At 48.8% G+C, this 23,051-nt stretch overlaps 2 protein-coding genes across 2 annotated transcripts; one reads left to right on the forward strand and one right to left on the reverse strand.

Annotated features, from left to right (window-relative positions):
- Positions 1 to 30: 30 nt before the first annotated feature.
- Positions 31 to 20,972, forward strand: CSUI_000507 (heat repeat family related). The gene is made up of 17 exons (XM_068060741.1): positions 31 to 2,149; positions 2,920 to 3,773; positions 4,559 to 4,678; positions 5,360 to 5,582; positions 5,936 to 6,082; positions 6,977 to 7,047; positions 7,745 to 8,496; positions 9,399 to 10,048; positions 10,812 to 11,001; positions 11,425 to 11,684; positions 12,180 to 12,251; positions 13,570 to 13,700; positions 14,387 to 15,232; positions 15,883 to 15,943; positions 16,832 to 16,982; positions 17,470 to 17,614; positions 18,384 to 20,972. The coding sequence occupies exons 1-15, from the start codon at positions 1,976 to 1,978 to the stop codon at positions 16,844 to 16,846; spliced, it is 4,566 nt and encodes a 1,521-aa protein (XP_067927292.1). The 5' UTR covers positions 31 to 1,975; the 3' UTR covers positions 16,847 to 16,982; positions 17,470 to 17,614; positions 18,384 to 20,972.
- On the reverse strand, positions 20,785 to 23,051 carry CSUI_000508 (uncharacterized protein; the record flags this gene model as incomplete). Its single annotated transcript, XM_068060742.1, has 1 exon — positions 20,785 to 23,051. A coding segment is annotated over one exon (1,314 nt), but the record flags the coding sequence as incomplete, so codon positions are not given.

The raw sequence follows: 23,051 nt of genomic DNA on the forward strand, positions 1-23,051 counted from the left end.
TAAGATGAGACAATCAAGTTCCTTACAAGAGGAGGGTCACATCGTTAACAGCATGCAACACCAGCAAAATCGTAAGACCAGAAGTTTCCCGGTCACTTCAGTTCTACGTATAGGCCGAAGACCAGGCGAAAACCACCAAGAGGTTCTAGCGCGAACTACGGTTAGACGTGACTCAACACGAGCAGACAATTGCGTACTGTTGCCCCGCACGGGCTGGAGGCTCTTCATACCGCCTTAGGTGTTACAGAGGACGAAGACTCTTCTGGCGTCACTGCTGTGTGTTCGTGTCATTCTGAACTTCAAGAGAACTTCATTCCACGTGAAGTGAATGCATACAAGAGTCGTCGCTGTGTCCTCGTTGGCTTTCTCCTCGTTGTTCTCCGAACTCAACCGGTGCTGGAGCCCTCCAGGAGAACAGCCAGTTGGATCGTTGGTCCTCCGATTTTCTGACTTGTTATTGACTTCTACTCTTCTTTCTTTTCTTCTGTATTCGTCCGGAACTCGGAGCTCGTTCTCTGCATGTCATGTGCATGTCGTACTCGGGAGGTGGTCCTTGGTGAGTAAACTGGGTGTGACCTTGTCTCACTGAGTGACCGGGTTCTCATTTTTCCGTGAAGCTTCGCTTCTTCTTTGTGATTGTTCCTTTACAAGAGGAAACCGCTCCGTCCCTCCCTCGACTTGAGTTTGCTTGACTGTTCACTCAGGAATCCCCGTCTTAGCGCCTGCTTCTTCAGCTCTCCTTCACGCCAGGCTCCGGTTGTCATGACAGCGGACGTAGAAGCGGCAATGGTCGTCCAGTTGAAAGTAAAGAACGTCTCTTTTGTTACAAGGAAGTTTTCTCTTCTTGTCTCCGTCTCTTCACCGGACAACATGTTTCCTAGCCGCTGCAGGGGATACCCTTTCTTTAGATCAGTCCGATCGTCCTTATTGTCTGCTTCTTCGGCTCTCCAGCCGTTTCGACGGCATCGCCATTGTATTCTTTTTCTAGCTATGTGCCTCGGGTGCTTTCATCTTGGCACTCTCCCGGTCTAAATGCGTCTTGCATGGTCCAGGTCCCTGTCACTCTTTACATCCCCCGCATCTCGTGAACTCCGCCACGGACGGTAGCCGTGCGTTGTTCTAAGGGCGCTTCCTCTCTAGATGGCTGATGCTTCTCCCCGATTCTCTGTCCTTCTCTTCTACCTTACCTACCGGAGGGCTGCAGGGTCAAGCTATCCTTCTCCTTCCCTTCTCTCTTCTCCAATTTACCCTGGCTAAAGCAGGGGATTGGCTTTTTCTTCTGTAAACAGTTGTTTCAGTCTCTTTGCTTGACTGCCCCTTTCCTTCCTCTGCGTGAATGCTGCGCCTGCTGCGCCTCCTCCTGAGGAAAGCAACCGCAGCAAAACAAGCTCTGCACCTGCTCTTTCTTCTTCATCTCTTCCCCTACAACTTACGGACTGGATTGAGGAATCATGCACCGTCTTGTCTTTATTCTTCATTCTTCCCTCTCTCCCGAGTTGTTCACTAGTCAAAGGATCCGCCTCTTCAATGGACTCGGTGCGCTCGGTTGGCTGATCGGTTCCTACCCATCTGTTTCTATCTGTCTTCATCTCTCCTCTTCTTTCTCGTCTCAAACTCTTTCTAGACTTCGTCTTCTTTCCCGTCTGTACTTCATATCATCTTTACTTCTTTCTCTACCTACGCCTTCCAGCTCCACCTTCTGTTGTATATTCTGTTGTTTCAACACCTAGGACGGTGGCCCGGTTTGTTCTTCCGTCACCCTTCCTTTATTGTTTTTTCTGTTGCACTTGTTCAATCGATTCATCGGTCCTTTTCGTCTTCGAGGGAGTCCAATCTATTCTTTTCCTCCTTCCGCGCACGTCCCCGCAATGCGCGATTCTATAAGCTTTCAGAGAAAGTGAGAAGATTGTTGGGTCTCAGTCAGTCGGGCGGGACATACCTAGCTGTGAGGCTAGCTACTGGCCTCCAGGGAAGGATGTCGGCAGCACCCCCGCGGCCGGCCTTAAGTCTTCCTCTTCTCTTCTCTGCTGGATCGGGCCCAGCACGAGAAGATAAGAGACTTTCTCTCCCCTCCTGCGTTTCCGTGCCCGTTCCTGACGATGACGGCCCTCCAACGCTTGAGAAGGTTGAGCAGCTCGCTCAAAGCAAGGTAAGGACAATCTGCACGAGAGTCAAAGGGTCGTTATGATGAAGCATCGCCATGTTCGTATACGTGTATTCTGACTAACTGAGGAAAAGTCTTGTGCCAAACTGGGGCAGGTACACCATTCGCGTGGGGTCCCCGCGGGCTTATCTATCTGTGCTGTAGGTGGGGATCTTGCTGTTTCTGCTCGTTTGTTTCCGAGAATGAGTTCGCCCACACACTTGGTGAAGCACACCACTGGTTTGAGAGATTCATACACACACGCACTCGTGTGGCAGCGGGCCTGCGTGTACTCTGTCTTGCAGTTGTCCTCCTGTGTAGACTGATACTCGCATGGCTCTGTAGTTTTGAGAATAAGAGACATGTGTTTACCTTGAGATCTTTTCGGTTCGCTTCCGGGTTCGAAGTTGTCCAAGAAAGACTTAATTAGAGAAGGTCTCTTAGTAGCACTGCCTCTCGAGCATCAGGCTCCTTACGTAGGACCTGGTGTACTAAATTGTCGCCAACGATGCATTGGATATGTGCTTTTTAGACGGGCATTCATCTCATAGGTCTACGGTCTATCTACAGGGGACATGTGCATGGAGTTATGCACACAGGAATTCGCCCTGGCGAGGCTTCCCTTCCTTCTTAGATTGCGTGGGCATTTGCTTCAGCCACATCTCTTTTGTGTATACGAGCCATTTCATGTGTTCTTCGTGCATGACTGACCCGACATTCGGGCATTTGCTCTGGATGCACACTAATACCTCTGGGGACGATGTGCTTGGCTTCAGATCCCTGTTCAGCGAGTGCTGAGTGTTGCTCTCCTCGTCGAGTTTCTCTCCGACTCGATGGCAGCAGCGACAGTCCCTACTCGCGCTCTAGTCGGTACTCTGTATAGAATTGCGAGATGCCCGCTACCGCCTTCTTCTTCACGCCCTTCACCATCGTCAAGTCCAAAACCATCCTCTCCTGCCCCTTCTTCTCTCCCTTCCCCTAGAGATGCCGCAGCTAGCCAGCAGGCTTCTACCTCAGATGGCGCCTCGGCGTCCTCTTCTTCGTCACCTTCGTCAGATTCTCAGTCGTCTTCCTCGTCATCCCCTGATGGTTCAGGAGGGATGAGAAGAAAGCCAAATGCTGTCTCAGAGGGAGGTGGCCAGTCAAATCAAGGATCGACAACCTCACAGCAACATAGCAGCAGTTCATCCTTGCCTTCTCCATCGTCGACTTCGAATAGCACGTGTAGGTCAGAGACTCCGGGACCTATTCCAGGGGGTGGGCTCAATGGATCGATCACCCTCGCTTCTAGCGGGGCGGCAAATGGGCCTGGGCAGGCCGTCGACGGAAACAAACAAGGAGCGGGAGGGGAAGGCAATGGTCTACCTCTTCGCTCGGGTTCCTTTCCAGGTCTTGCCACACCAGGGAGACTGTTCTCCTCTCTTCTTTCAGGAGGAGGCCTAGGACTCAGTCTGCGCTTTGGAGGAGGAGACAACGTGGGTGGGAAGAATGGCGTTAAAGGGAAAGATCGTGACGACGATACGGCGATGTCCTCAGGTGAAACTCAAGCCGATGCCGCGGTGAGAAAGGCGCTTTGTGCTCGGAGTGGAGATATTGCTGCTTGCCTCATTCAAGCCGATCCGGAGAATGGGTGAGCCGTCCAAACAACTGCAGTAGCTTTCAAGTTCACTTTGGCAACTGAAGAACAACGGTTCTTTGATGAGGGTGCTCGATCTGTCTTTCTACCCATCATGCATACGTGTCTCTGGCTCTCCGGGTACCTATATCGATGTAATTGGGACTATGTGTGTCTACATAGGTATACGTATATGCCTGCGGAGTTTGTTTCTAGATACGCGTGACTACTCTTTGGTGCTGGTACTAACGAAGGTTCTGCCGAAGGGAGCACCTTTTAGTATGAAAGGAGCCTTTTCTCAGGACACTGGGTATGCACATGTCTACATACTTGCCTGTTTTGTGTAACCATCAAAACCATCCTGCACTTGCGAAAGGTCAAGTGGATTTGCACATAGGAATACGTGCATCATAGGGGAGGTGCGACACACAAGGCGCCACACACTATGTGGAGAAAAGGAACTGTACTCTCCTGTCCCCAGTTGTTTGTATCCTTTTCACTTCCCCCTGTTATGAAACCCTTCTTCTGATTGAGAGCCTTCATTCACGCCAGTTCGTTTTTTCAATCATCTAGACAATAGTAGGAGAGGAAATAACGAAAGTCTTGAATCATAATCTTCTCAGCCCGTCGGTTGAAAGGTCAAGGATCTAGTGGTTTAAGGTAAGTATCTCAACATCTTAGCGAGACTGAGTGAGTAACTAATGACTACTCATCACATCTCCGACAGGCGGTGTGATCTCATGATGATGTCGTTCTAAAGCGGACGTTGCACATCGTTCTTCAAACATGTCTACCTTCAGGTATCGTCGTGTGTATGAGGATTTGCTTCCTCTCTTTGAACTCCTCGTCCAAACTTCCGAAGATGTGACTACTAAGAAAGCGGCAGCAGATGCCATTCTTCTTCTCGCTACGCACTTGCGGTAGGAGCCGCGATACGCGACAGACTCAATTCACGCCTGTCTTCGGTCTTACGTCTTGAGCGTAAACAGAAATCCTCCTCTCTCGTGACGTCCTTTCAAACGACATCACGAGAGGTAGAGAGACAGAGAGAAATAGAGATATACGGTGAATACGTTCGAGGGGGGAGGGACGTCTTGTCTTCCATGTATCTATTGTACATCTTGATGTCTCTTTGGCTTTACGAATCAAGGGATGTGCTGAAGAGACTATCCTGTTTCGATTGAATCGCTGCAGTCTTGAAAAAAGTTGTGGAGCAACCGGAGAAAACTCTTTCCTTCTTTTCTGATAGAAAATCTTTTGCATGCGTCTTCTGCACGTAAAAAGATCATTTCCGACACGCAGACGCAAGAGGGGGTGCCTTCCAGGGGGCTCAGGCTGTTCTTCGTACGTCTTCCACATGGCCCGTCAACAGCCTCATAGTCGATCACAAGTCATGGCCTGTGATAGTCATCTGAGAAGATTACAGCTCCTTCAAGTTTTCGTTTCTTTTTCTCGATGCAGTCGAGGGACGGGATGACATCAGTTTTGCCTTCAAGCAATCCATCTATCTTTCTTTTCACTTTCTTTCTTCTTTCTCGCTCTTTCTTTCTTCGTATGTGAATTGAAAGAGTTTGTCCTGGGTCGGTGCTGTTTCTTCTCAGAGCCAAAGAGCGGCTGGAGCAGGTGCTTCCGATAGCTTTGCGATTGTCTCATGCGTTGGAGGCGCCCAATCTACGTCTTATCGCTGTCTCCTTTCTTCACTTTCTCTTCGATATTTCTTCCTCTGTTGTTTCAGTGCACTTTGTGCTACCTCAGCTTCTCTTTCTTGCAGATGAAGATCTCGAACCTGCTGTCCGTTGCTGCGCTATTCGACATGTCGCTGCGGTAAGTCAGAAAGCACGAGAGCACATGTGGAAGGAATGAGATATCTTCACCTGGAGGGTTCTGGAAGTACGTCTGAATATATATGTATATATGTATGTATGCGCGCATGAATATAAGTATCCATGTATGAATGAATATGTACAAACGTATATGTATGTATGGTTTGTATGTATGTGAATATACATTATAGATGCACATCTGTACATATATTTACACTATTCAGTTTGTTCATTGTTGAGAGAGGCATGGAGTGGACATAAAGTCTTGTGGTGAAATGGAGACGGCGGAGTCCGTAACAGTGTTGAGGTTCAATCAAGGTGACGCTGGCTCTTCTTTTGTTTTTCCTTCTGCAGCTGTCTGCTTCTCTGGATGCTCTAGTGTTTTTTTCAAGGGTCTTCCCTACGTTTGAAAGACTTTTTAAAGGGCAAAGCTCTGCACAGAAAGATTCAGATTTGTCCATTCGTGTCGCAGCCGTCGCCTCTCTTTATGACATAGCAAGAGTAAGATCTCTTCTTTCCTCCCTTGATTACCCTTACAAGGTGAAGTGTACGTACGGTCATCGGTGTTCGCATGCCGTTAATTCTTTGGATCCCTACGGGTTCGCAGCAGGTTCAGTGGCTTTCTCTGCCTCTGTGCCTTTCTCTCTATATATATACCATTACATACACAGGCTTCTACATAGGAGTATTGTTCAAGTATGTGCCTATAGCCACACGTATTCATTGGTGTATTTACACTTCGTTCATCGAGCAAATTTTTTATTTTTCCTCGTGCCTTCGGCGACACAGCTGGGAGTTATTTTCCATCCGAACCCCACCGCTTCCCTCGTTTCGTGGGTTCAGCAGTTGTGGAGACCTTCATATAAGCGATGCATGCTCGGTTTAACGTAGCAATAGTAATAAGGGAATCTTTCCTAATGTGTTAGTCCACCAACAGCAGTCGTCCGATCTAAGGGGATGGCTGGGAAGTCACGCAGACCTTCTAGTTTTTACAGAGAGATCCACATACGTCTTTCAGAGTTTTTTCTCCCCTGTAGTGAAGAAGTACACAACTTGTGAAATCCATGTGTCTAGATACAAACACGCAATACGTATACACACGCACATATATATCAGATGCCTATGTGATTTAGTAACTAGAAGGCCAGTCCTGTGATAATGTCATATCGCGTCAATTACCTCCTGTGTTTGTTGTCGATCTTTGATGACGACCTGTACTCTCCATTATACAGGACTACTTTTCAAGGAAGGGGGAATTCTTGCGTTTTGCGGCTGCTCAGGGGGAGGCTTACCTCGGTAGACTTTTTCACTTGTGTTGATTCGCGCGCATGCTGTTTTCTACTAAAGAGGAGCCTCTTGATCTATTGTTTCTTCTCTCTTTTCTCCGCCTTGCAGGCATCGCCTCTATCGGTTCGGCTGCGTGTTCTTCTACCGGTCCTGGCGGACCTTCTACAAGACCCTTCACCGTACGTTCTTTCTTCTTCCTTTTCCGTGCTTTCTCTCTCTCTCTCTCGCTCTCTCTACTTCTCACCAAGTCATGAATTTTGTCTTAGTGCCACAAGGTCCACGGTCCCATTCCGGACTCAACTCGTTCCAGAGACCTAGATCAACTGCTGCTGCTGCTGCCTGCATTGCGTTCATAACTCTAGTATGCTGCTAGGACGCGGGCGGGGGGAGTCAGCTTCTATGTCTCGTTTGAGTTTTCTTTCTCCAGCGACTTACTATAGCCTTTCAAGCAGAGGTTGAAAGAGAGAGAGAGTTGACTTTCTTTAGATCACAAATCGAGTAACCTCCCTTCCCCTTTCCAGTGCGCCTGCCGCGGCGATGATAGGTCACATCGTTCTGCAGTTTACGACTCGCCCCTTTTTGTTGTGGAGTACTTCAGTGGAGTGGTTCGTGTTCAAGTCGCGTGCGTACGGGGCGGCGGTACAAAGTCCGCGGGCGTATGTCTATGGTAAGTAAGCGTTAACTTCCATATATCAAGGCTGAGGTTTCTTTCTTCTTCCCGGCGCCATCTTCCCTCAGGTCATCATCCTAGATGTATGATAAATGAACCTCTCAGTTCATTCCAGGAGATATGAGTATAGAAGAAGTCGTGTATATGTATGTGTGAGGTGTGAGTGAGGCATGTGTTTCTCTATTTCTCTCTGTTATTATTGTCAGGGTGATTCGGTTCGCAGCTCGGCAACAACTTGGGAGATTCCTATCTTCAGTTGCAGGGTGTTTAGATCCACAGTTCACCAAGCGAGCTCTGCGATATGAAGCCAAACATCAGAGATGTCGGAGGCGACTTCACCAATCAGAACTTCGTTCTTCTTCGTCGTCATCGCCACGTGATGACTGGATGGTTGGACTGGTTTCTCCTCCTTTCAGTTTCTTTCCACATTCTCATCGATGCTCGTCTGTAGCTTCTGATGGGCCATCTTCTCCTGGTTTACCTCTTTCTTCATCATCTTCTTTAGAAGCTCCAAAGTTGTCTATGCCTTCTCTGCATCTTTCGTCTTCTTCTCCTCCCGCTGGGGTCGAAGGCGGCGGGCAAGCTAAAAGACTTTCGATCTCTCAGAACAATTCGCCTAGGAGATGTTCTATGACTGGATCAGATAACAACTCTCAATGCCTAACAGGGGTAGGACTAGAGAAGAATAGAACAGGAGTGGGTATTTCTAAAGGTGAAGAAGAGGAAGAGGAAGAAGGAGAGGAAGACGGGGAACAAGGAATTTTCTCCAGAGGACTCTCTGTTGATATCGAAGGAACGGCCACTGCAATAGCTAATCTCATGAAGCAGTTCGCAGAACTTGCTATGGGAGAACCAGGTGTCGGGAGTGATGATGTGAATGAAGGAGAAGTCCGTCAGCGTCCTTCTACTTTCAGCACCATGCCATTCGGGGGGGGCCTTACTCAAAGTGATGCGTTAGGTGAGCGGGAGAAAGGGATTCGTACATGTGGAGATATATGCGTACCCGGAATTTGCTTTTCCGCCCAGTAGTCGTTCTAGAGAAACACGACTTGCCGCACTTCTAGTCCTAACAATGATGACTTCTCATAGCGGTCATATGTATACGTCTGCGTTGTATGCATGTATGAAAATGTATGTATGTATGTATGAATACGTATGTATGTATGTATGAATACGTATGTATGTATGTATGTATTCGGAAAAAGTATTAGTGGTGAGGATGTACATGCTGACCACAGGTTGTGTGTGCACAGTATGTATCGCCTACGGATTCAAAATGACAGAGATTTTCCTAAGCGGAGGAGAGGCTGTTTTGTTTCCAACCTTCTAGGTGAAGAGAGAGGGAGTCTCTCTCTACCATACTGCATACATTCCGTCACCTCATCGAACGAGTACTTCTCGAGAAGGCTGTGTCTTCAAACTCTGAAGCAAAAGGACTTCCTGCTGCTGCGGAGTAGTGGGTCTCTATAAGAGCATCACTACCACTATCGTCTTCTCATCGAGACGGTCTGATTGAAGGAAGGAGCTCGGTCTTCGTTGTTGTATCCGCTGAATGGAAGAAGTTCATAAGGCCTAGGCATGCTTACAATAGAAGAAGTTTTAAGAACTTTCTCACGTCCTTCGAGTTCCAATGCTTCCTGCTATCTGTATACAGGGGACATACCTAGTAGCGTCTTTCTCTTCTACGACTTCTCCTTTGATACACACATAACTGAAGACTTGAACAAAGGTTGCGTTCTCTTTGAGTGGATATACATGCTATCTCTTATCATCTCAGATTCTCCTCATGCCTCTGTACTTTATTCGTTCTTCGTGCATCACTGCTCTTCTTGGTCACTTTTGTTTCGAATCTCCTCGTAGGTGGGACGGCGCCTTCTCCCTTCCCCGTTCTCTCTAGTCAGGGTCTAGCTTTCGGAGGCCCACCGCCACCTCCTGGTGTATCTCCACCTCCAGGATGCAACTGCCGGGCATGCCGACGAACAAGTCTTGAATGTCTTCAGAATCCTTGTCTGAGCTTTCTTTCCTCACCATCTTGTGCTCTCTATCCTTCTTTTGCTTGTCCTTCTTCTCCTAGTGTTGCTCCTTCCCCTCATCACCTTCATCATTCTCCTGGGATGAATGCTCCGTCTTTGATTTCTCCTGCCTATTCCTTGTCGTCCTCTTCTTCCTCGTCATCGTCTTCTTCTTCTGCGTTTTCAACTGTCTCCTCTGTCTCTTCTTCGCTGTCTTTCTCGGGAACTTCTTTCTCATCCACTCCTGCTAATTCTTCTTCCTCTTCAAGTTCTCTACACATAGCAGGAGGAGGGGGTGGAAGCACATTTGGCGGAGGTTTGCCATTTCAACTCTCAGGAGGAAACTGCTGCTTCACAAGTAGTGGAGAGGCAGTACCACATGCAGCTGCATGCTGTGCCTTTTCCTTCGCCGCAGTTGTCACAGCTGCAGGAGGACCCAAAGGCTGGCCATATCTCAATGAAGCGTTCGGTCTGCTTGCCTATCACCAGTGCACTCATGTATGTTCTCGGTTGTCATAGCCATTCTTTTCTACGAGTCTATCTCCCGTATCTCTTCTCTAGATGTATAGTAGAGAATACACGTGGTTGTGATCGCCGTAGTTACATGAAGTCAAGTCTCCTTGAGGTGTCGCTCGCTGGATGAATATCTGGGCGCGCGGTCTACACCTTTGATGTATGAGTCGATGATGTTCTTATCGTGTGCATATGTAAGGTAGACTCACATATGTTTTTCTTCGAATAAGATCCGACAAGTGAATCCCACCCATCTCAAACCGGGCCACGTGCTTTACGATCTTGTCCAAGTTTCCTCAGCATGAGTGTAGATGGTGTGGTACCTCCACCTGCAGATTCATTGCCGGGCATTTCTTCTTCATTTTTTCTTACACGGAGAGAGTTCATTGTAATCGTGTGTCTACACAGAAGGACGAGGAATTCTTCTCTGGATGGTAACACTTACACGTGGTCTTCATGCTTAAGGTTGCTTTCCATCTTATAGATGTACTTTTCATGTGTCCAGTAGAAGAAACCCAGAGAGAGACTCATTCACGTACATCTTCGAGAGATAATATAGACGTTGCCAGGGCAAAGAAACCACTGACTGTAGAATCACTCAAAAGAAGCCTTAAGATGATCTACGGAGTGTCTTGTCTATATTGCTGTAGGCCTATTGTAGGGGATTTCAACCACCGGGGCGGCAGGTGACCTGATTCTTCGTGCATGTTGTTGTTCTTCTTCTCCTCTTCCTGTATTGCTCCCACAGGTTCGTAAATCTATTGCAGCGTCGTTTCATCTTCTTGCAGCAGCGGCACTTGGATCCTTCTCATCTTCACACATTACGCCCCCGTCTCCGTCGTCTTCCCGGGCGATGCTCCCTCGCCTTCCTCCATCTCCGACCTCTGGCGGGGCTGCAAAGTCTGTGTCTACACTCCCGTCTGCAGCTTCATCCTCAGGTATGATATAAGAACTTGCTTCTCATTTCGACTTAACGACTTCAAATTGTTGGAAGTGATCTGCTGTCTTGGTTTCCTCTCTTTCTCTTGACTCTTATCATCGCATCATCGCATGCGAAGTCTCTGTCTCTCTGCCATGTAGACAACTCAATCCCATACATTAGTTCTCAATCGTTTCATAGCTCCCTTACATGTATAGTTGTATGTACTTCTCTTTCCTGGTGACATATCTACACTCAGCTGTTCTCTGATAATCTTACTTGCATGCATGCATTCTGGGTTCCCCCGCGTGTGTGAAGTTCTTTGAGTGCGTAAGGGAGCTAGATGTCATTGTTGTTACGCATTCATCCTGTTTTCTCACAGAGAAGTCGTTTCTTTCAAAACAAGGAGAGGAATGATTGTGAGAGTGAATGCGTCCTGCAGGAAGTGAAGCATCAGGTTCGTCCTCCAAGATAAGTGATGGAAAAGAGATCGAGATTTCATCCCAAAAAGAGGAGGACGAAAACAATGAGAAATCCGAGCGGACGTTCTTCACAGAAGAAGAAAAGCGTCGAGAGAACGAAGAAGAAGAACAAGAAGGAGAGAGAAGAAAGAGCGAAGCAATGGATGAATTGGAAAGTCGAGAAAGGCATTTCCTTTCGGCTCTTGAATCACTGCTACTTGATAGAGATCCTGATATACAGGTAAGGTGTCGTGTTTGTTTTTCTTTAGAAGTCATAGACTGTTGAGTCATTCGAAGATTGTTTGACGTGAAAGAGATCGTCCCCCATTTTTTCTGAAGAGAGAATCTTTTACTCTATTAGGCAAAACTTTCTTTCTTTCTTTCTCACACTTCTCTTGAGGCAGAGGAACAGGAGAGACGGAGGGGTTGATATCGCCCTGGGTCCTACCGAAGTACTTCGTGTTTTGTTTGCTGGAGTGGCTGCTTGATGTGCTTGATCTTCTTCGTGGGGAGGGAATACTTAGACGTACGTACACGTAGATAGCTCGATCAAACCTAGAAAGATAGATAGGTAGATCGATTCAAGATAGATAGCTTACAGATAGATTAAAGTCAGATACATTAAAGATCAAGGAGATAGAGAGGTTTCCGATTTCTTTTTCTTGCCGCTTCTTATCGCCCGGGCCCAAACCAGCAGCGTTTGTCATTTTTTCTCTTCTTTACTTTTTCTTTGCAGATGGCAGTTCTTGTTAATGTGGCTCAAACAACATCTTTCTTCTCTACTCCGAGACGTCTCGCCATTGTTGGGGTATCATTTATTCCTCTTTTTGTCTTCCTTCATCGAGATCTAAGCCTATTCTTTCTGTTTCATTTCTTCTTTCCCCGTTTTCAACTCTACTGTATTCAGGATCATCTTTTTTTCTGAAATAGAATCTCCTGAAGATGTCTCGTCCTGCCTGAGATAAACTAAGGTGTCTCGCTGTCTCTGTGGTTGTAGATCACATCGCTGGACATTTTTGCAGCTCCAAACAAGCTGCTGAGTAGATAGGGCTCCACTATAATGAATGAAGCACACGTATTTCTTTCTCTTACCTTGTGTGTATGATTCCTCTGTAGTGTGCTGGGAAGTTTGAGTCGCCCTAGTTGTAGAAACAACGTATCTAGCAAGTGTTGGATATCTTTACTATTTGAAGATAGAAAGACATGCAGAAGATCTTTCCGATCGTAAGTTTCTGGTCTTTTGCATACAGCTTTACCTCTACAGTCTCGTCTCTGTTTCGGAGTATCATTCGATTCCTTTCCTAGTGGATATTAGAGTGACGTTTCTCTCAAAGTTGAAATGACGAACGTTTCTTCGTCTCCATATCGAACAGTGTAGAAATGAACCCGAGTTTTTCTCCTCTTCTGAATGAAAAATTAAAGACCGTCCTCTTCACTTCCATCTTTCTCCCGTATCTATCTGTCCACTAACCCATCTATCGGCTTGTAAGTCTGTCTTCACCGTGTTTCTCTATCTCTTGATCTGTCTGGTGATAGTCTCTGTCTTTCGTGTATGTCTCTCTGATGCCGTCCTTATGTTGTGTATGGGTGACAACAAGCAAAGGCGGTATGAGGAAAGATCGAAGACGTTCATCTAATCCCGGGAGAGTCGGGCTTTGTTTTCTAAGCACATAGTAACGCCTCGCCAGCCGCCAGCCCTCCTCATACACCACCCGAGTGCATTATAGAAAGCTTAAAAATTTCTTGAGCACCAAGCAGGGTTTGGGACCTGCTGCCGAAATTAGGTGTCTCCACACAGTCTCGTATACTGTGTGTGTCACTTAAGCTAGCTACACCAAGGAACTCTGGAGTCGTGTGGACGTCCTGGTTCGCCACGTACATGGTTCTTCCTCTTTCTTCTTTTTCCTTGTTTGGAGAATTTGATCGGCATAGAAAAGAGTGCGTTACCATAGCGTTGAAGAAATTTTCGTCCCATTGTTTTTCTTCCTATGTGTTTGTTTGTCTATATATCGTCTCCCGTGTCCCTTTAGAGGATACTCCTACTACGGCTACGTGAGCGGCGACTCATTTGTGGCTCTGTCCCTTCTGTGTTTGTGTGCTGCTGCTTATCCCTTCTTTTGTTTCAGACGTTGCAGACAGTTGTGTATACATCCGAGTGGTTTTGGAATTCACGGCTTGTTCTAGCACAACAGCTGGAGCCTCTCTTTTTACTCAAAGATCGACAGCTTCGCAAGAGTCTTCTATCTCTTGCTTTCACGTCAGTTCTAGTTTCTTTTCATCCCGTTCCCTTGACAACAAAGCTCCACTAAGGCCGTGTTTGCTAGCGGGGTAGTACTTTTTGATACGTCGGCGGGTCTCCTCGCCTGAAGACAGTAGAAAAGGAAAACTGCACCGCAGTGCGCGTCCTTGTTCATCAGTGTCAACAAGAAAGCTCCCTGCAGCGACTCCTGTTGGTCTGTCAAGACTGCACAGGAACCAGTCACGTAGTCATCGCGGGGGCGTGCATTATCTCATGAAGGACGTAGCTACTCTCGTTCCGCGTGCCCCTTTTTAGTCACTTGTCACCAACAACACCGGTCTCATGAAGAGTAGAACATACTTCAGCCATCTCACGTTTCTTTTGTCAGATCCAGGAACAAAGTTTCACGAAATTCAGAGACGTGCTTCTCTTGTCCACATTCAGCCGAAGCGTCCGGACGGAGGGATGGTGGAAGCTGAGGGTAGACGTAGATTGTATCCTAGTAATGCTCATACTCCATAGGATAAAGCTTGTAGTGAAAAGAAGTTCCATCTCATCATCTCTTGCAATCCCGTTCTTCTTCATGATCGCACAACTTTCTTTGAAGACTTCGTAGTGATTCTCTTCCTCTTTGAGTGGTCATTGTCGACTTGAGTGTTGGGTCCGCTTTTTGTTCTGCCCTCTGGTTTTCTCTCTGTGTATAGGCTGTTACAGGATTCAGTCGCTATCGTGAGAAAGGCAGCATGCCGGTGTCTTCCAGCTCTTCTATCATCATGCTGTCAAGATCTTCTCAAGGTTGTACCAGCTAGACCTTTACCTCGATTCGTGCACGATCTCTGTTGTGAATTTCGACGTACGCGTTCGATGCTGAAACAGGAAGACGGATCTTCTTCTTCTCTTACTCCCGCTTCTTCTTCTCACTCTCCTTCATCATCCCCGAATGGAGAGTCAATACAAGGCTCCGGTAGCGGAACTGAAGTACTCCAGAAAGGAGAAAAAGAAGCAAAAACAGCCATGTATACAGATGTTAATAAGAAAGGTGAGAAGAGACAAAGTGTAGTCAAAAGAGAGTCTGCTGATGATGATGGTAGGACTCCTTCTTCACCCAACTGCGAGATTTCGAGTGTCTCTGAGAGGAGAGATCATGATGCATCTCATGTATCAGCAAAAGATAAAAAGATTCTTCGTCAAGGAGTAAAACAGGATGCAGCAAAGTCAGAGTCTGCTACGACAGAGAAGCATAAATTGAGCGCCAGGGGAAACGAACAGAAAGACGAACCTCGAGCCGAGAAAAGTGTTTGGCATGGAAACCGAGTGGACTCAGATGCATGTAAAAGTGAAGCTCGTGTTGGTCAGGAGTCCGCAAAAGTTGAAGGAAAGGAAGACATTGAGCATCGTCAAGAGATAGGAGAATCTATGGACGGGAAAGATAAGGAAGAGAATAGCCGTCATGAATATGTTTCTGAACAAGAAAGAAAAAGGACACGACGCTTGCTTACCACAGGCGAAGAGGTTGCAGTCATTTGTGATATTTTAGAAGTTTTCGCAGGGTAAGAAAAGTAGAGCTTCACCATCTGATGTGCCGGGTATCTACAGGGGGGTAGAAAGGGTGTCAAAAGGAGGGTAGTCGTAGGTGGAACTGCTACTGTAACGACTGCTAAGAGATTTTATAGGGTAAGGCTCGTAAAGAGAAGGTTGTATCCTTCTTATGAATGCTTCCTTTCCTATTGTCCCTTGTGACAAATGCCTCTGCTTGGAGAGGGACGGCTCAAACTCTTCATTTATCGAAGTTCTCCGTAGTAGCAATTCTTAAGGCGTACCCTTGTTTCGTTCTAAGATCATCGGGACTAGGTGAAGGGATGGGCTGACGTGAGAGGCCTTAGGTAAGAGACAATGAAGGGAAACCGAAAAACCCTCAGCCTGCTCTGAGTGTTTCCATAATAGAATTTCTCACTAAGCCTTTCTTACGGAACCGCAGATCATGCGTAACCTCGGCTTCTCTATTTCAACAGAGTTCCCCATAGAGAAAGGCCTCGTTCATCGACTCGATACTTAGAACACCCCGACTAGACTTGATTTTGTCCTGAGGCTTGGCATACCGTATCGGCTGTTGCTCAATATACCCACGTGTTTGTTTTCAACCGCGGAGGCTCCGTTAACAAGCATGTTGACGTGGATTTGCGCACTGCGTTGTTTTCAGGAGTCCACGCTTCGCAAGTCGTCAGCTCTTCATTCACATGTGTGATCAGATTATCAGGTTTGTCTGCTTAGGAGACAGTTCTAACTTTTCAACGGAGTCACCAGTTTTCTTGAATTTCTACGATCAGGAGAGGGGAGGGCCAAGTCTCTTCTTACTCCGGGTCATATCCCCCTCTGTTCATGATGTAGATGCCTGGGATGTATTCTCGTAGTCGTGCGTAGATGGCGGTGAGAATTCAACCACACACCGACAGTAGATCACATGTACAGCAAGAGAGATAGGTGATGAGCTACAAACTCTCAAGCCGACATCGCGCCTCTATCTGCCATTGCTGTCATTATGTCACAGTGCTGAGGTGCGGCGGCGGTGAGCAGAGATATAGCATAGATAGGAGCTTTCGTCAGGGAGGGAACGTGAACGTGCATCTATATGTTGTGTTTTAGTGGAGTCTACTACTGGTCTCCACTACTGTCGCAAATACAACACCTCTAGTAGAGCGGAGGTTCAGTTTGCGCTTGCCGAATCGTCTATTACTGTCGATACAATATTGGAATATAAGGGGTATCTGGTCGATCTTTCGTGTTCTCTCGCGGCCCCGTTTGCTGGCTGTTACTACTCCGAAGCCCAAGTTATGATTGTCGTATGTCTAGCTAGAATCTTCTTGTTCATAGTCGTTGTTTGTGGAGCAAGGAGACGCTCTTTCCTATTTCCTTGTCTTCTCTTTTTATGATGGCTTGCTCTGCCTGCCTTAAACAGAGTCGTTCTATGGTCATTCGAAGACGACGTATGCACGGGTCTATGTTATTATTTGATTCACCTCGCTCACGCTTTCGCTGTTAGGAAGTCACTAAGGAACCGAACAACGAGCTTTTGTCGTGCATGAGGTGTTTGCTGTGCACACCATTCTATTGTTGTTTATCCTTTTTGTGGTGCTTCACTCACTCAACAGGCATTGTCCTCGTAGTCTGTTCGAGCTGTACTTCATGCGGGCCCTAGCCTATCTTTCCAGTGACCGAGTCGCCAATGTTCGACTTACGTGGGTGAAGCTCCTCTTGCCGCATTTACGCAAGCCGAATGGAAAGCTGAAAGACAATTGCTTGGTATGGTGACTTTTCTGTAGACAAGCAGACAGACGGTGATGGGGTCACGGTATCACAGTGCTGAAATGCGTCCAGGGGCGCAGTTTATTGAAATGGCCTGTTGTCTTTCTCGACAAAACAAGGCTGCGTAGCATCCATTCAGTTCAACTGAGTGATTTGAGCCTCTCATTAGACGGGCAAGCGCTGCTGACTCTCTTGTTGTAGAAGGTGTGAAAGAATCATAAGGTATGACTGAGGGGGTTGGGGATCTTCGTGTCTTCTCCGCGCTAGTCGACCCCACCCTGTGTGTAAAAGAATCTCTCTCTCCTTCTGTCTTTAAGCCGGAGCCAGAGTGTCAGTATGACGGATGACTGCAAACACGTTTAGTTTCTCTGATGAAGACTTTTTTGCCGTTGCGTTTGGTTCCAGTGTGAGAACGGCTTGCTTTTCCGACCGCGGTACTAGTAGCAGTGTTGTGTGTGTCTTGATTCTTTATGTTTGTGAGCAGTTGGTTTGCGCGGCGAAGAGTCTGAGAAAGACAGAGGAGGACCGTGAGACTCGGCTGCTGTTAGAAAGTTGTGCCCTTGCTGAAGATGAGAATCTCCAGGTGATCGATGGACTTGAGCTCGGTGACTTCAAGAGAACTCCATCTGGTAAGAAAGAAGCTCATGCTTCAACTGCAGAACTCAGAGGGGCGGCCACCGCCTCCAGTGTACAGTATCAGTTCTTGACCGTGGGTTCGGGACACATACAGATTCATGTAGACAGTTGATCTATGGAAAGAGAAGGGATAAAAAGGAAAGAGAGGCAAAGAGAGAAGTGATGAATGGAGAGCGAGCGGGGAGTTGGTAGCTTTCCATGTGGATGTGGGGGAGTGCGTACATCGGGATCCACATTCACTTGTTGGATCGTCCTGTTGTAATAGGAACTGTACTGTCGTAGCTTGGCATCGTCTTGTATAATTAGTCGGAGGATGCATTCCAGGAAGTGTCCAAAAATGGTGCGATACAAAGGTCAAGTGCGTTGAAGGTAAAACGACTGAGGGGTGAGGTTCTTATGCCCATATGTGCGACAATGGATCAAGAGACAGCTGATGTTTGCTGTCCGGGATGGCCTCTTGCATGCAGGGGCGGCTGTTGAGGATTGTTTGTCAATACATTTCCCCCAGTACTGCCCCTTTTTGGCAGAACTGGGGGAAATGTATTCCTGTGGGGTCACGGCCGTTCCAAGAGTTTGTTGTCCGTCGAAACAAGTTGTTTCTTTGGAGTATATAAGCCTTATATCTGTGCCCGCTTGGACGCCGGTAGCACCCGGCGTGCCACCTCTTCCGCGCATCGAGAGAGAGGCAAAAGGCTTCTGTTTGTAGAGCGGCACATTCTCGTTGGTGTACCGGTCTTGTTGAATCTGTGCGTGCGTTCACAGGGGAGATAAACCCACAAGGGGACGAGAGAGAAGCAGGAGATCCTGACGAGGGTGGAATGCCAGAAGGAGGACGGTCTCCGCGGCAAGAACCGAATGTGAGCGTTCGGGATCTGTCCACCGCTGCGGTATCGGATTCACAAGAGCAGCACGCTAAGGTCCCCCTGAAAGGCGAGGACAGTGGGCTGAAACTGACTGTAGAGGAACGGGAGCGGGAACATGCTGGGAGTGGAAATGAAGAGATGAAAAGGAATCCGCCGCGTAGGGTTGAATCAGAGAACGCCTTAAGAAGAAAAGATGGGAAGAGAGAAAACATGGACGAAACCCGGATAGCACGAGATTTCGAATCGGTGCACACGGCAGGCTCGCAGTCTCATGACGTGATGAGCGACACCCCTCACCCGGACGGTGTCGTTGAGTATACTCAACAAGTGGAGCAGAAAGTCGACAATACACCTAAAGAGGAAACAGTACAGAGGGCAGAGGCCGCAGATGCACTCTATTCTTCCCCTGAGTTTCGGAGCGTAGGAAGGAGCGGGAAAGGACAAACGACACCAACACCTGAGACACTACTGAATACTTCATCTTCTAATTTGTCCCCTACTCCCGTGACCCTTTGCCAGGGGGGGGAAGCGGTTACAGCTGCAGTGAGTACCCCCCATCTAAAGGGGGGAGACGCACATCCGTTTAGAGAAGACTCACCGGCGTCCTGCGTACAGGGTTCAGCATCCCACCAGAAAAATATAGTAGCTCTAGTTGAGGAGGAGCGTAGAGAAGCGGCTGCCTGTGAATGGTTTGCGGCGGTCCTGCAGGCAGAGGCGGTTAGCCAGGAGCCGAGCGCAGAGGACGAAGAACTCCGAAGGGGTCTTAATTGGGGGAACAGTCTACGCGAATGTGTCGGCAAATTACAGGAATCCGGAAGACGTGTTGAGAGCGAAGAGCCGACAGCTCCACCTCCCTGTAAAGGTTCTGAAACAGTCTGGCAGCAGCGAGATTCTCAGAAGAGCTGTGCACTCGTCATCGATGAGAGTGCTTTCAGAGATAGAACAGAAGATGCACTTGACGCCATATACGGCATGTCAAGAAGCGCGCGGGTAAGGCCAGCTGAGGTGATTGACGCTGTCGAGGGCGCGAGTCAGCGTGGGACTTACTGGGGTGTGGAGCCGCAGGACGAGGCGCGAGGCGCTGCCTCGGCTGACGTGCGGACAATCGAAGAGGATGAGGCGTTTTGGGGCCAGCCTAGTGACGAGGAAAGTGATGAAATACAAGAGCAGGAAGAAAAAACAGAACGCACTCCTGCTTGTGCACCCGCCCAGCCCGCATAGTGAATGTACTTCTCGATCGCGGACAAGGGAATTGAGTAGAATTTGGCGTCCAATTGCTGAAGTGAGGAGCATTTGAAATGAGCGAATGATTTGAAGAACTTTTGAATCAATAAAGGATCCCAGCTCTTCTAACAAAGGTCTCTCAGGCGGCATGGTCAAACCGGAAGACGCTTATCAACTCGCCTCCTGGATTCCGAGGCGAGCACTGAGGTCGGGTGCCCTGAGCGGGGGGCAGAATGTCGGGCCCAGAACTCCTTTACAAGCCGGAACCCCTCGAGATAGAAAACATCTGCTCAGTGACGCACACGCTCATTACGTTGTCGAGTAGTTTCCTTTGTAGTTCGTAGTTGGTTCTTTATATAGCATAGCTGCAACTATAAAACTGGAGACAACTCATTTCGGTAGCTCGAAATTCAGCGTTTTAGTCACATGTGTCGATAGGTCGACCGCGGAATGTAACAGCCTCACTTTTCAGCACGAAGAGGTGTGCCATTTACTCTCTTAGTTGGCTCGAAGCCATAACAGTTGCACTTGATCGCACTCGGGAGGTGAGGAGACCAGCAGATACCTCGGCGAGCCAGTCCGCAGACGATGCACAAGCGTATACTCTTGAAGAATCAGGAGCCGACAGCCACGAGCGAGCGATCTTCAAGGACCTGGTCAAGGTCGGGAAACTGACAAATAAGCCCCCGGTATTGAGTAAACGCCCGCATGTCCGAGGACTGTTGATCAACATTTCTGTAATGGCCAATGTCGAGTCCAGTGAGAGACAAAACGTCATGGGAGTACCGCAAGAGTAGAGAGTTGAGAGCAGTACGACGTCCGCTACTGGGGCGGTCTGTGGGCAGCTGTGACTCCGTGTAGACGATCTACCAGTAGTCACGGGCTCGCACTTCACTCTGTGACTAGGCGCGGACGTGGGCGCCTCGAACCGTCACGCTCATCTGGCTAGTGTGGCTCCTCCAGCCACATGTATTCCGGACACGGACGCCAGGAGTACCGTGTAAGCCCGGCACAGGTGGTGGCTTCACAGTAGGTGTGCTGTGAAGGAGGGCTCACTGATGCATGTTCTATTCACTATGATACCAGAAGATGACCCCAAAACTATCCAGGCCTGCTGAAGAGACTTGGTACAGAGTAACAGGTTCTCGTCAGCGATCCCAAAGGAAAACACAGGTCAGTGTTGTCGTCTTCATAAAACTGGGACATACACGGCACACACGACACCGACAAGCGCACAACGCGATGAAGTACACGGCCCGCAACACACACGTCTGCTGTTCACGGATACACTTTGGATCGCGTTACCCATCGGAAAGCACAGATGGGTCATGTTGGCAAAACTAGGACGGCAGCGATACACGTAACACCGCACAGCACACTGGCATCAAGGAACGCTGTCGGAGAAGCAATAGCTCGCAAAGCTGATGTGCACTGTTCATACACATTTGCTGAATCTATCTAGTCGTCAGCAGGCAGAACAACATCTTCAGCGCCCACAAGTTTCTCATCGGCCCGTGGAGCACAGACCACTGCTTCTTTCCGTAGCCCTCTTACACCCCCAGCATGTCATGTGCCCTACGATTCCGCAATTGGAACAAAGTACGACATCTTCAGCAGCAGTGTGTGCTCGAGAGAAGAAAAATACGTAACCAACAACCTAGAGGCCCTTTGTCACGGCGGGAGTACAAGAGCGTACACTGGGTCGAGCTCTGGGTGCCGGCACGAAAAATTAAACTCTGGAAAAAGACACTGGCAGAAGGGCCGCTATCCGTCACCGCTGAGAACCTGGTACGCGATACATTCATCTCGAAGCAAGTACGTCCGGATACACTACACCATGTTGGGCCAAGCAGGTCAAGCACGACCGACACTCAAAAAAAAGAAAGGGGTCTCACACAACACTGTCACACAAGAAAACTTCCTAATCACCTTTGCTCAGCGGGCGTCACCAGCGTCCATTCGATCGATCCGGCCACGGGTGCGGAGTGAGGGAAGGAAGGCCGGGAGGAACTGTTTCTCAGCCCCGTACTTACACGGCCTTCTCAAGTTCAAGGCCGTAATCTGTAGGCGCATAGCACAGCCTGGGGACCGCACCGAAATCGTCGTCAGTCAGCTCGCGGCACACAACCGGCTGGCTGAAGAAAATCTTCTCTCGAGGGCGCATCCTCTCACAGCGGGCACCTGCTTTGAATCCAGGGTGTTCAGTAGGTACTTCCCTAGGACCCACGCTGCAACAGAGGTAGCTCGCCAAGCCCTTGGTTTGTTGTTTGTTCTCCCTCTCTTCAGAGCGATCCGAGAGAAGCTCTTCTTTCGCCTCATGGTCCACTAGATGGACACCTTCATCCAGTTCTTCGCCTCCCTCCACCCAATCCAGAACTTCCGTTGGTGTTTGTTGCCCTGAGTGCTCCCGTGGTGGCTCCGCAGTGAAACGTGGGGTCAAGTCTTCACTAGGCTGCACCGAGGCAACACGCGAAGATTCGGAAGAAACAGCGAATGCCTCAGCCAACTCACCTCTCATCTGTAGGTCATCGCACTCCTCCTCGGCTTCGTGCTCGAAGTCGTCCTCGAAGGCAGACTCATTGCCTGTGGGCTTGTAGTCTGGGTTGTGAAAGCGCTCGACCCGCTCCAAGTCTTCAGCCCGACTGTCACGTCGGCCCATCAGCCGTTTGGCTTTCTCCTTAAGGCTCGCACGGATGCCGCCCTGGGGGCCTGGAGCAGCTCCCGGAATCGGAGGCTCTCGGGAACGTGAGCGCACAGATAGCTTTGCGCGCCACGAACTGCTTTCGTTCTCACCGTCACCAAGAGAACAGACGCTGCCTTCGCGGCTAGCTGCCCGGGAGTTTCGCGAGGAAATCGACAGGCGACGCTTCCACTTGTCCAGCTTGCTCTCCGCTGCCGCGTCGTTCTCTTCGTCACCTTTCCCGGATTTACGAGAACTCACAGAAAGGCGACGAAGCAGACGACGGCCACGACTATCTCGCTCACCCTCGGAGTTTCCCTCGTCTTCGTCCCCCGCCTTTGAGTGAGAGAATCTTCTTCGCAGACGGGCAAGACGGCTCTCTTTCTCCTCGTCCTCGGTTTCGCTTTGTCGTTCCTCGCGGGACGACACGGAGAGGCGACGAAGGAAGCGGCTTGCGCGGCTTTTTTCTTCCGCTTGAGGACTCTTCGGCACCTCCGATCCACGCTCCGTCGAGCGATCACGCGAGAGGGATAGCCTGCGCCGCCAGCGGCTGGCGCGCGACTGGTCACCTTCGTTCCTGGGTGACAGTTCGTCGTGACTCTCCCTTTCTTCGTCTCGCTTGCCACCTTCATCTTTCTTCGACAGAGAGAGTCTCCTTCTCCA

This window comes from Cystoisospora suis (assembly GCF_002600585.1).
Source record: "Cystoisospora suis strain Wien I chromosome Unknown contig_187, whole genome shotgun sequence".
In the NCBI taxonomy this organism is placed as follows: Eukaryota; Apicomplexa; class Conoidasida; order Eucoccidiorida; family Sarcocystidae; genus Cystoisospora; species Cystoisospora suis.

Bases quoted from the DNA above. Each gene is read 5' to 3' on its own strand.
- CSUI_000507 (XM_068060741.1), top strand. From the start codon at position 1,976: ATGTCGGCAGCACCCCCGCGGCCGGCCTTAAGTCTTCCTCTTCTCTTC. The intron at 4,679-5,359 runs GTAGGAGCCGCG...GTTTCTTCTCAG, and splicing joins CTTCTCGCTACGCACTTGCG to AGCCAAAGAGCGGCTGGAGC. The intron at 13,701-14,386 runs GTCAGTTCTAGT...CTCTGTGTATAG, and splicing joins CTTCTATCTCTTGCTTTCAC to GCTGTTACAGGATTCAGTCG.